We start from the raw sequence: 12,896 nt of genomic DNA on the forward strand, positions 1-12,896 counted from the left end.
GAGTGGGCACTTGCCTGGGGAGGGCAGGGTCATGGGTTCATGTCCTGCATTTCCAGGGTTTGGTCCAGTCAGGATAAGACAAACATTGTAAATGATTCTTCCTTAGTGTACAGTTACACAAGATTTACCTGGATCACAGGTAAGCCTTTTGAGTGCAGGAAGGAAGAACAGGAATTCTTTGCTCGATATTTCTTGCTGTGAGCCAATGAATAAGGAAGGATAGAAGTAGGAATGGTCTTAGTTCCACAGACTACAAGCTAGGGGAATGTACTGTGTTTGGTAATAAGGTATCTCAATGTGCTTCCCCATGGAACTGTGCAAAACAGGAGTTTCAAAGTAACTGTGTTAGGTTGCAATGCTTGTACAGGAGTGCCAGTCTGCTGCTGATGCAATCCCATCAACTGATGTTTTAACATTTGTTTGTTTGTTTGTTTGTTTGTTTGTTACCAAGACAGAATCACCGATTAATAGGGACTAGAAATGGCAAATGTCTGCTGGTTCATCTGCTTCATCCTACTAATTACACTGCCAATTCAGGGTTTTTCCTTACCGTATAATTTAAACTGCTTCAAGCTATCTGATTTTAAATGTCTCAAGCAACACAGCTACTACTGCGTACTGTAGGGGGAAAAGAAAACAACTTCATTCTGAATTTTACTTATTTTAGCTTAAGCACCAAAACTTTGGCACACAATTCTGTCTTCTACATGTCTCTTGCTGAAGATAGGTAATGCTACAGTGGCAAATCTAATGGGAGAATTTAGCTCTTAATGCCCTCAAAAGCTCATTTATCCATAAAACCCCACAGAACAAAAATATATTAAAGAACCCAAGTTCTTTACGTTTCTGATTCCAAATCTCTAGAGTTAAATGTGAGAGAGCTGATAAAGAAGAAACTGACAATAATGAAAATAGTTTCTACCCTGTGTTTATAAGACACAGCTGTCTCAGGATCAGATTGTTGCATTTAGGTAGAGCCCTGCCATTAAGATTGTACAACCTGCTGCTCCTGATTGGTTGGACTGCAGAGTAGGGAGGGGCATGGCCTTTTCTCCTCTCTGCCCCCTTTGGGATGATGTGTGCTATGGGTGCATAGCAGGAGCAGTTCCTGATTTCTCCTGGGAACATGGAGTGTACAGTGAGGGGAAGATTCCTTGAAGCTTACCCATCACCCTGGGCACCTACACAAGGGCAAGTCACAATCACCCTGGGCACCTACACAAGGGCAAGTCACAATCTGTCTTTTAGTATTTTAAAATACTTACACTGTTTTAAAAAAGCAGTGTTGGAATTTTGTCCTGGTTATGTTCTATTCTGAGTAAGTAATCAAGGGGAATCAGAAGAATCTTATTAGGCTAAAATACTTCTGACTCTTTTACATTCACTAGAAACAACACAAATAGTGGCATAATTTAATTTAGCAGCTTTAAGGATGATGCCTCTGAGACAGGCTGATTGCAGAAAGAAATGGGTCATTTGGACGAGAATTAAATGGGATTGCCAGTCAGACTCCTCAAGAGATCAGTTCAGATTTATGTGCCATTCTGCCTTCTTCCTCTCCCCTCCAACTCCTTTTTAGTGTACCAGGGTCAAAGTGTCATAACATATGACAAGATGTACTCATTGTTCTGATTTTGTGTTGCGTTCAGGAAACACAGGATTTCAACAAGCAGAAAAAATGAGCATTGCATACACCTTCCTCCAGCCCTTTGTGCTTAGGCTGGCTTCTCAGCTGTGCACAGAACTGAGAGTGTTTAATTCTTGCTCTTTGCTTGCATTAATGCTGAGCTTTAACCATTCTCCCTGCCTTGCCACAGGGACTCAGCGGTATCCAACAATAAGACTCCACACAATAGCTCCATCAGCCACATTGAATCTGTCCTTCAGCAGCTTGACGAGGCCCAGGTACAGATGGAAGAGCTCTTCCATGAGCGGAAAATTAAGCTAGACATCTTCCTTCAGCTCCGGATTTTTGAACAGTACACCATTGAGGTAAGAGCTGTCTGGGTAATCTATAAAGGTAGATCTGTGGTGGTTGGTGGTGACTACGTCTCTGACTAATATTCTGCCACGTTACACAGAGCTCCAGGGAATCACAGAAGATTTTGATTATACATAGATGTCTGGCAGAATTAGGAGATGAATAGAAATCAATTGTTAAATTGGAAATTTAGAAACCAGTAATATGCTTTTGTGATATACTAATAGAGTCTGAAGCAGGTTCATGTCCGCCAAGCTGACTGTATTCAGCATATCTGAACACTTTGGTGATCAATTTTATGGCATGGATTGTACAGTGGTTTACATATGCCTGTCATACACACCTGTCTTTTGCCAATCTGAAAGTTCATGATCTTTTGCAGGTGAGATTTTTCTCTTTAAAGGCATTTTATGGCTTTGAACACCTCGTGCAACAAATTATTAAACAAATGAAGGGTTCTCTTAGAAAACATTGCAGGAACAATAGTTGTTTTTCATAAAGGGGAAAAAGAGAAATAATGTGCCAGAAGCCTTGTAGTTCTTATCAGGTCATTATATGTTCCTGTAAGAAGATTAAAAAAGAGGTCTTATATTTCTATCTTGTACTCCTTTTTTAAATCAAATGCTGTTGGAGGGAAAACCGTTATTAGTACATTACATAAATGTGGTTTGCTTAGACTGTGTAATTTTAAACAGATTTTTAATTAATCTGAATAAATATTTACCTGTACATCTGATTGAATGTGATACTAGAGGCTTGAGAAGTTAGTTAATTTGTATCTCGTATATTCTGGAACAGAGTGTTTTGTACTTGACCTATATGAGGTATCAGCTTGCTACTATATCTTACTTGTGGTTGTTCAACGATACCTTGGAGAGTGAATACATCTGTTAATGTGGCACCTTTTTAAAGTGTTTTATGATGATAAATTCCCAAAGATATTGCATTTAATTCAATAGATGTTCTGATGGACTATATTGATAGTTAATAGAAACTTTAGAATGCTACATAACACTTCGTAGGTGACATTTTATTTTAAGTTATGACAAGAAATTGTGTTAAATTATAATAGATGGAAAAGCTGTGAATGCAGATTCTTAGATGCACTGATCTATAGCAATGTGCAACAGATACTGTACAGACTAAGTGAAAAAAGATGCATGGCACAGGTCCTTATGTGAGCAGATCCTGAAGTCTGTGTTGTGTTTCTAAACCAAGGCATTTGATGGACCTGCATACGATTCCAATGACTTTCCTGGAAACTGTCCTATAGCTTTTAGTCTGATATATGCATTTGGCTCTGTGATAGTCCCCTTTTGCCCTGTCTTGTCAAACTCCATGTTGTCTACTCTCCCTGCCACTCTACCAATGTTCACAGCCTTGTCCATGTGTTTCTCAGCTTCTCACAGTTTCATACCTTATTTCCCTTGGTCCCCTATTATAATACAAGCACCTAGATAATTCTCATGCTAATTCACAAGATAATTCTTTTCTGGGGTGGAAGGCTGGGTACCTCGGGATGTCCCTTCCTATGGATGCCTGTGTAAGTACAGGACCTGTCAGAGGTTTGTGGCTTGGCAACAGCATCACAGAGTGTGAGGTATACCCCAGATTAGTGGGACAGAAGGCTCAGCAGCCCTACAGTCCAGGTTGCACTCCAAGAACTTCAGAAAGATATTACCTCTCACACTGTATCCCCCAGTGTGATACAGGTGTCTGGATAGTTGAAGTCCCCTCCACGCACACACCGATGATGAGGGACTTCAATTATCTAGACCAGTGGTTCCCAAACTTTTCGGCATCATGCCCCCTTTTTGATTTTTGAGAAACCCTCGCACCCCCCTCCCAAAAATTAGCAGCAAAAATTGGGGTGCGATTGACGGGGGGTGCTGGCTGGGTCACCTTGCATTCCCCCCCCCCCGGAATTTTTTCATGCCCCCCCCCAGAGGGCACATCCCCCAGTTTGGGAACCCATGATCTAGATATATAGAGAGTAACACAGCAGAGCACATGTTATCCAACAAGTTCTTGGAATGTATTAGAGACCATTTTTTATTTCAGAAGGCAGGGAAACCTACTAGAGGGGAAGCTGTTCTAGATTTGATTTTAACAAACGTGGGGAACTGATTGAGAATTTAGAAGTGGAAGGAAGCTTGGGTGAAAGTGATCATGAAATGATGGAGTTCATGAGTCTAAGGAATGGTAGAAGGGAGAACAGCAAAATAAATACAATGGATTTCAAGAAAGCAGACTTTAGCAATGTAGAGAATTGGTAGGTAAATGTCCCATGGGAAGCAAGACTAAGAAAAAACAATTGAAGACAGTTGGCAGCTTTTCAAAGAGACATTATTAGGGGAGCAAGAGCAAACTATTCCACTGTGTAAAAGATAGGAAATATAGCAAGAGACAACCCTGGCTTCACCAGATCTTGAATGATCTAAAAATAAAAAAGGGATCTTACAAAAATCGGAAATTAGGTCAAATTACAAAGTATGAACATAAACAACACAAGTACGTAGGGGCAAAATTACAAAGGCCGAGGCACTGTCCCAGGAGGCATACCTGGGTAGTCAACAAATACCTTTGATGTCAACACCCGCGCATCCAGACTATCGCGCTGAGCCGACAAACAGCTGATCAGCTGTTTGTCGGCTCAGCGTGGCAGCCATGTAAATTTAAATGAAGCGGCGATTATTTAAATCGCCGCTTCATTTTACTATGTCTGGTAGCCTAATCTACATGTCTCTCGCGACAGAGGCATGTAGTCTAGATGTATCCTAACTTAGGAAAGATAACGGAGCAAATAATTAGAGAATTCATTTGCAAGCATCTGGAAGATAATGAGATGAAAAAACAGTCAGCATGAATTTGTAAAGAGCAAATGAACCTGTCACCTTACTTTGATAGGATAACAAACCTTATGTATAAGGAAGAAGTGGTAGATGTGGTATACTTAGACTTCAGAAAAAGATTTGTTACAGTCTTGCATGATCCTCTTATCAATAAACTAGGGAAATACAATCCAGACAGGGCTACTATAAGGTAGGCACATAACTGTTTGGATAACCATTCCCAGAGAGTACTTATCAATGGTTCACAGTCAAGCTGGAAGGGCATAACAAGTGGGGTTCCACAGGGATGGAATTTTGGGACTGTCTCTGTTCAATATCTTCATCAGTAGTTAAGATAATGGTATAGAGAGTATGCTTATAAAGTCTGGAGATGATGCAAAGATGGGAGAGGCTGCAAGTGCTTTGGAGGATAGGATTGTAATTCAAAATATTCCAGACAAACTGGAGAAATGGTCTGAAGTAAACAGGATGAAATTCAATAAGAACAAATGCAAAGTACTCAGAGCCGGTTAGACAAATGCCCGTTCTACCAGCACATTCAACCAACACTGGCTTTGTATGGAACCTCAAGTACCAAAGCCATGAATATTGGAAATCTATTCTCACTTTAAACTGTAGATGTTCATTATGTTGTCCATAGCTTAAAACAGGGGTGGGCAAAAGCCTCTCACCGGGCCAGATCTGGCCCACATAGGGCTTTGATCTGGCCTGCAAGGCAGTTCCAAGCCCCTTCCCTAGTGTGTTGCCTCAGAGTAGGAGGGGGATGCGAGCCCTTTTAAGAGCTTCTATTTAAAGGGCTGGTGCCTTCCCAGTGCCTGTCAGGCAACGTGTTGCCTAGCAGTCATGGGGAACACGAGAGCCCTTTGAATAGAAACAGCTGAAAGGACTTGCAGCTCCTGGTGCCTCAGCGCGTTGCCGGAGATGCGCAATTCCTTTCAGCTGTTTCTATTTAAAGGGCTCTCGTGTTCCCTACAGATGCTAGGCAACGCATCGCCTGACAGGCACAGGGAAGGCACTCTGCCTCCCCTTCCCCCCCGCTTTAAATAGAGGCACGTAAAAGGGCTCGCAGCTCCCCTCACCTCTGGCGCATTGCTAGGGAGAAAGAGATGTGAGCCCTTTTAACCGCTTCTATTTAAAAGGCTCACCTGCTGGGTGGCTGCATTTCCTGGCAGTCACCCGGAAGGCGCAAGCCCTTTAAACAGAAGCAATTGAAAAGTGCTCATAGCTCTGCCCCATTGGCCCATTGACTGGGAGCTGCCCGGAGGCATGAGCCCTTTCAACTGGTTCTATTCAAAGGGCTTGTACCTACTGGACAGCTGACAGACAACAGGTTAGCAGTGGGGGCCAGGAGCCACGAGCCCTGTTATATGAAATCTAAGCCTCCACCCCAGACAACTCTGGGAGGAGGCTAGTCCCGGCATCCTCCCCTCTGCTCCAGGTCCCTTCCATTAGCCAAAAGTCATGGAGCAGGGACCCCAGGCCAAGCAAAGCTCACGGTAGGGTAGCTCTCAACCCCGCCCCTTCCACTCAAGGTCCCACCCCTTCTGCCAGCGGCCCCGCCCCTTCCGGGTTGGTCCACGGCCACTTCTGAATTTGTGAAGTGGCCCCCCCTTCAAAAATTATTGCCCACTTAAAATGAGGCTTACAATGAGGTCAAGCCTTTCTAATTTTCTACTGAGCTCCTTCTGTGATTTCTACCATGACCATTTCTCTAGGACTTAGCAATTGTTAGAACAGAAAATCTGCTAATAAACCACCACATTCCAGAGGCTCCAATTAACTGAGACGCGTGAGTGAATCATAGGCCACTGGAACCAAGAAGGGCACCAAAGAGACTGTAAACAGAGATAGTTATTATTTAAAGTTAATTGAGTGGAAAGGATAAAGGAATAATCTGAATATAAATAGAAAGCCCTCAGGATCTCCTACGCTCTGTCTTGCACCCTGGGACTTCAGTCCCAGGTATTGTAAAATAGTCACAGACTGCCTGGTGTGAACACATCTGTGTTTCCTCTTATTTCAAAGAAGAGTTGAAAAAGGGTCCTGAGTTTATGTTCTCATTTTGAATTTAAAACTGTGTCTTTTAAATCCCCATCCAAAACAACTTGCAAAGGACATGGAAATCCTTGGTTCTGTGCTTTTGGTTTGATTTGTGACCCTAGGATAAAATGCCAAAATTTTAAAAAAGGAGTTTCTGAAGTTAAGCTCCTAAGTATATATTTTGGCAACCACAAATTCCAATGACTTCAGTGAGAACTTGGTCTCAGCACCTCTGAAAATTGGAAATCTTTCATGTATGTGCCGAAATATGGATTAAATATTTACTGAACAGCAAGATTTGATTACCATTACTTTTGTCCCTGTTCTTCATTTTCTCCTATTGCTCTTTATCCTCATTTATTTGTATCTGTTTTCAAATGTGATTCTATAGAAGCTAATGCAATTGGACCCATTTACTGCCTAGGTACTATGGGGATAACACAATATAAATAATAATAATGGGACTGTTAGATTAAATAGGCCAATTATTACAATGAGTAAACAGTATCAGAGGGGTAGCCGTGTTAGTCTGAATCTGCAAAAGCGACGAGGAGTCCTGTGGCACCTTATAGACTAACTGAAGTGTAGGAGCATAAGCTTTCGTGGGCAAAGACCCACTTCGTCAGATGCATGTACTGGAAATTTCCAGAGGCAGGAATAAATATGCAGGCCAGGATCAGGCTGGAGATGACGAGGTGGATCCAATCAAGGAGGATGAGACCCACTTCTAGCAGCTGATCTGGAGGTGTGAATTCCAAGAGAGCAGAAGCTGCTTTTGTAGTTAGCAAGCCATTCACAGTCTTTGTTTAATCAATGAGTAAACAGAAATCACAGAACAAAGGAAGCAAAGTTAAGCAAACTCTGCAAATTACTGCTAGATATTGGTGTAGAGGTCAGAGCTGGGAACTATAGTTCTGTGCTTAATTTTGCTAATGACTTGCTGTGTCACTGAACAAGTCATTTCTGTACTATATTTTCCTGGCCTGTGAATAACGTAACATTACTCAAACACCTTTATCAGACTTGAGATCCACAGAAAAAAAGTGCTATTTAAGGGCCTTCTCCAAAGCCCATAGAAGTCCACAGAAATACTCCCCTTGATTTTAAGTGGCTCAGAATCAGACTTTATTTGTGGAGGAGTATTATGATGATCTAAATACTGTTTTGAAATAAACTTTGGTTGGCTTCCCATACATACAATATGTGACTTTTTTCCTTTGAAGGTAACAGCAGAATTAGATGCCTGGAATGAAGATTTGCTGAGACAGATGAATGATTTCAATACTGAGGACCTCACTCTGGCTGAGCAGCGCTTGCAGCGCCACACCGAACGGAAACTGGCTATGAACAACATGACCTTTGAGGTTATTCAGCAAGGACAAGATTTACACCAGTACATCATGGAAGTCCAGGCTTCAGGTGAGCAAGATGGTTTGCTTAATGGTTGACCATTTAGTAAAATACAAAAGGAAACAATCTGTTATAAGGTATTGGAATTTTACTTGCAATGTCCAGTTGCATGTGCTCCTAAATGGCAGACTTGAATGGCATTCTGCAGAATGGCATATTTGCGGAGAAGTTGCTTTGTGTCTTGTACCCTGCTTCTCAGCAAAAGTTTCAAGTTTCCAGTGAGTACTGTAAAATCCTGATTTTTTGTTTTCTTACCTGGGGAAAGTAATCATTCAGCTTAATCTCTGCATATGGTCCCAGAGGCTAAAATTATTTGTGAGATGCTTAAATCTTACCACATGCCTTGAAAGGTGCATAGAACAATTCTTTCACCATCTTTGAGTAAAATAAGAAGAGACTTTTCAGGATACAAATAAAACTGATTTTCTTGGTCTCATCCTAATCTGTTGTAGACATTTAACCCCAAGATACATTTTGATAATATTTAGCATAATTTGGCAAACTGGTTAACAGGAGCTCAGAAGCAACTAAGAGGGGATGTTGCAAGATAGGAAATCAGGGACATTGGGCAAACCATACGTGGAAGTTTGCACAGCATCTACTCACAGCTCTGTGCTTTTCCTATTGGTCTCTGGCTTTGTGGTTTGGTAAAACTGCCCACAGTAAATCAGCAAGATGCCACTTTTTTTTTCTTCCTGGAAATATTCCCAGAACAACATGGCATGGGTGGTACAGAATATGATCCAGAGCAGATACACACTGGAGCAGAAGACATGGGAGGTACAGGATGTGATTCAGAGCAGAGCACAGACAAGAGCCCAGTTGATTGGTATAAGGAAAAGCTCACTGTGTTTGTTTGGAACTCTTAAGCTGCAGGAGAGTAGAAACATCTGGATTCCAAACAATAGAACAGAGATTAAATTGATGAGATCTTAAAAATATTATAAATGATTACCTCAATCTCCCTGTGTGAAGTCCATGTGTATCTAAGAAAAACTAGTTGCTTCCCAAGCCAAAAAGGTAACTACTTCTTGAGGATCAAGTATAATAGGGATTAGTTGAAGGTTTTTCCTACCTGTTTTACAGGGAAAGCAGAATATTTGGAGAATGGCAAAGTATGGGACAGTACAGGCAGTCCCCGGGTTACATGGATCCAACTTACATCAGATCCCTACTTACAAACGGGGTGAGGCAACCCCGCACTAGCTGCTTCTCCCCAGCAGACCAGGGAGTCGCGAAGCTAGCGCCCCCCCCTCCCCCCCAGCAGACCAGGGAGACGCGGAGCGGCTTTTCTCAGCAGACACCTCAGCTTGAGAATAAAGGACTGAGGGAAATGAGGTGTGGGAGAATAAAACTGAGCTCTGGAGAAATGTTTGGCTAGAGTTTCCCCTACAATATGTACCAGTTCTGACTTACATACAAATTCAACTTAAGAACAAACCTACAGTCCCTATCTTGTACGTAACCCGGGGACTGCCTGTAATTGCTTTTTGGAGCCTACCGTTCCTTATTTCAATTAAGGATAATTAACTAGTAGGACAGAGACTAGGCTGGGTGCAAGGCAGGAGCAAATACAATGGTGGGTTAAGAGCTGACCTGCTTGCCCTTCTAGCCAGTCAAGGCCAGATGTACTGATGAGGCTGCCGGCTTGAGATTAGCTCTCCTGTAAGCTCTGATTCCTGTCTCCAATGCCAAGAATTGGCCCGAAGTATTACAGCTCTTAGACAACCTATATCAGCCCTGGTGTAACTCCTTTTACCACATCTTCATGTACTTCGTTTGTGTATCTTCTAGTCTCTTCAGTTCTAACTTAAGTCATTCATGACCAAAAGCTGTTACCATCTGATAGCTGAGTAATGACCTATATACTCTTATTTGGGAGTCCCAGTTGTGTTCCCAACAGACAGGTGTCAGTATTGTATATGGGTGGTGCATACACCCCTGTTCAAAGAAGCTAGTCTCTTGCCCCTTCTCTTCTGCCTGAGGTCCTTCTGTGCCCCCATTCTTGCCAGCCTGCAGGCTGGAGCAGCCTTGAATCCTGGTCAGTCCACTGACACCCAGAGCAGCCCCAAACCAACCAGCTCACTGGTGCTCAGAGCATTTCAGAGGGGCCCTGTCTGGGTTGGAGCCCTGAGCCCAGGCCACCAAGAGAAGCACTGAGTCCTGCTCCAGCTCAGTCCTGGAGCTGGACCAGAGAGTTAGTGGGCATCTGGGGAGGCTTAGCTTCCCTTACCCACAGCCCATGATAGTGTACAACCACTGTCACAGCTGGCAATAATTAGCACCATTGTTGGCAATCAGTCAAGGAGTGACTGAGCCATCCTGGAGTCTGAACTACTTTCTTATTTCTGAGGCCTTGTCTACACTTACCTGGAGATCAATGTTCCAGAAATCACTCTTCCAGAGTTTGATTTGTGAGTCTAATAAGGACCTGCTAAATCAAACACTGATGGAGTCCTTGTTGACCCTGATACTTCATGGGATCAAGAGGAGTAAGGGAAGTCAACGGGAAAGTTACTCCCAGGCTGTGTCTAGACTGGCCAGTTTTTCCAGAAAATCAGCCGCTTTTCTGGAAAAACTTGCCAGCTGTCTACACTGGCGGCTTGAATTTCCGCAAAAGCACTGACTTCCTACTGTAAGAAATCAGTGCTTCTTGCGGACATACTATTCTGCTCCCGTTCAGGCAAAAGTCCCTTTTGCGCAAAGCTTTTACGCAAAAGGGCCAGTGTAGACAGCTCAGATTTGTTTTGCGCAAAAAAGCCCCAATCGCAAAAATGGCGATCGGGGCTTTTTTGCGGAAAAGCGCGTCTAGATTGGCACGGACGCTTTTCCGCAAAAAGTGGTTTTGCGGAAAAGCGTCCATGCCAATCTAGACACTCTGTTCTGAAAATGCTTTTAATGGAAAATTTTTCCGTTAAAAGCATTTCCGGAAAATCATGCCAATCTAGACACAGCCCCATTTACCTCCCACAGTGGGGCCACCTGAGAAATTTAATGTAAAGCTATGTTGACTCCAGCTATGCAATTAGTCCTACTGAAGACAATGGGAATAACTGTAGTTTAAGATGCTGTCCCCAATACTGACCATACAGCAATCTGTCTTTAAAATCTCATTCTTTTTTTCTGTATGGAACAGTGTCAGTTTATCCTTGATGTTAGTCCAAGTGAAATGTGCAGTTCAACCAAGATTTAAGTTAGCCCATAAATTCCTGTTCTGTGCTGATTTACACCCTGAGCAATCCTACTAAATTCAGTGGGCTGATCCTTAGCTGATCTCACCAATTGAGCAGGGGTGGGGAACCTATAGCCTATGGGCTAGATACAGTCATTGCTTAATTTCATCAAGCCCATGGTAAGTATTTCTATAAAATATTGTAGCCATGTACACCTGTCTTCCATGACACCAGCTAATGATCAATCCCAGTGGAAGTGCTGAGACTATGAAAGCCTTGGTTTAACTCTAGTTAAGCACATGCTTAGGTCCATTCCTAAAGCATTTAAACAAGAATTTAACTTGAATTAAAGTTAAGTATGTGTTTAAGTTAGTTTCCTGAGCTAGGCTGTGTTCCAGAACTGGGTTCTAAATCAGGACAGGAATAAGTCTCTCTGAGACTGGAAGAGATTTGGAAAATTAGGCTTTTTATGAAATCTTAATATAGACATGATCCAAATCCTGTTGAAGTCCATGGTAATCTTTTCATTGACTTTCTCTGTACTTTGGATCAGGCCTTATTTGAATGTGTATAATTTTAAACATTTGTAGTTATCCAAAAAGTAGAAGAAAAGATATGTAAGTAGGTACAGTGCACTAAATTATGCTCTCAATTACACCAGCATAAATCCAGAGTAAATGTAGTCACTTCTGTGATGTGTCTAAATTTATGCTGGTATACGTGAGAGCTGTGGTGTGTTTATGTTGTTTTACTTGTGACTGTTTTGAATAAATCTGCTCCACTGAATACCAGTCTGTTGAAATCCCCTTCAGTAATGAGATGATTGAAGAAAACTGAAATTACATTCCATGTATTGAATAAATGGTTGTGCTTACATATCACAAACCTCCGGGTGAGAGCGTTTGTGTGTAAAATTATTCCAAAAATACAATTTGAAAATGCATTCTATTTTATAAATCCACCTTTGAAAAGAATGAGCTTTCTCATTGCATATGCTGGCAGTGTGGCATAAATCTGTGCGACATGTGGCAAGCAAGAAAGGGCAAATCATCTATCACAGTGAGCGCGGGCTTCCATTGGATAACATCCTAGGCAGTCTACTGGTTACTGTTGATGAGTTAGCACAGTCAAAATGCCATCAGTTGAGCGTGCATGATGGAAAACTGTGAGTTTAATATCAAATAGGCATGGTGAAGTCAAGTATACAAAACACCAGCATTGTCCTAAGACATGGTATCAGGCTAATTTTAACAAATACTCATGGAGTCTGGCAGTTAGAAGGAACTTCATTCCCTAGAATGGGAGCATAAATTACATTTCCAGATCCTAAATGTGAAGCCTGGGGCCATTCCTCCATATCTAATATATAAAGGAGAATGTTTGTATGTTTGTACTCTAATAACTTGGATACTATAAGACCTACCGCAACCAAATTTTCCA

At 42.1% G+C, this 12,896-nt stretch overlaps 1 protein-coding gene across 9 annotated transcripts in view; it reads left to right on the top strand.

Moving 5' to 3' along the window:
* KALRN (kalirin RhoGEF kinase) overlaps positions 1-12,896 on the top strand; it is a 790,448-nt gene that overhangs the window by 496,120 nt on the left and 281,432 nt on the right. For all 9 annotated transcript variants that reach the window (XM_075933149.1, XM_075933142.1, XM_075933143.1 and 6 more), the window contains 2 exons: positions 1,818-1,992; positions 8,097-8,292. In XM_075933149.1, coding sequence (XP_075789264.1) covers positions 1,818-1,992; positions 8,097-8,292 — 371 coding nt within the window. The remainder of the gene's footprint in view (positions 1-1,817; positions 1,993-8,096; positions 8,293-12,896) is intronic.

Source organism: Pelodiscus sinensis, chromosome 7, assembly GCF_049634645.1.
Source record: "Pelodiscus sinensis isolate JC-2024 chromosome 7, ASM4963464v1, whole genome shotgun sequence".
NCBI lineage: Eukaryota > Metazoa > Chordata > Testudines > Trionychidae > Pelodiscus > Pelodiscus sinensis.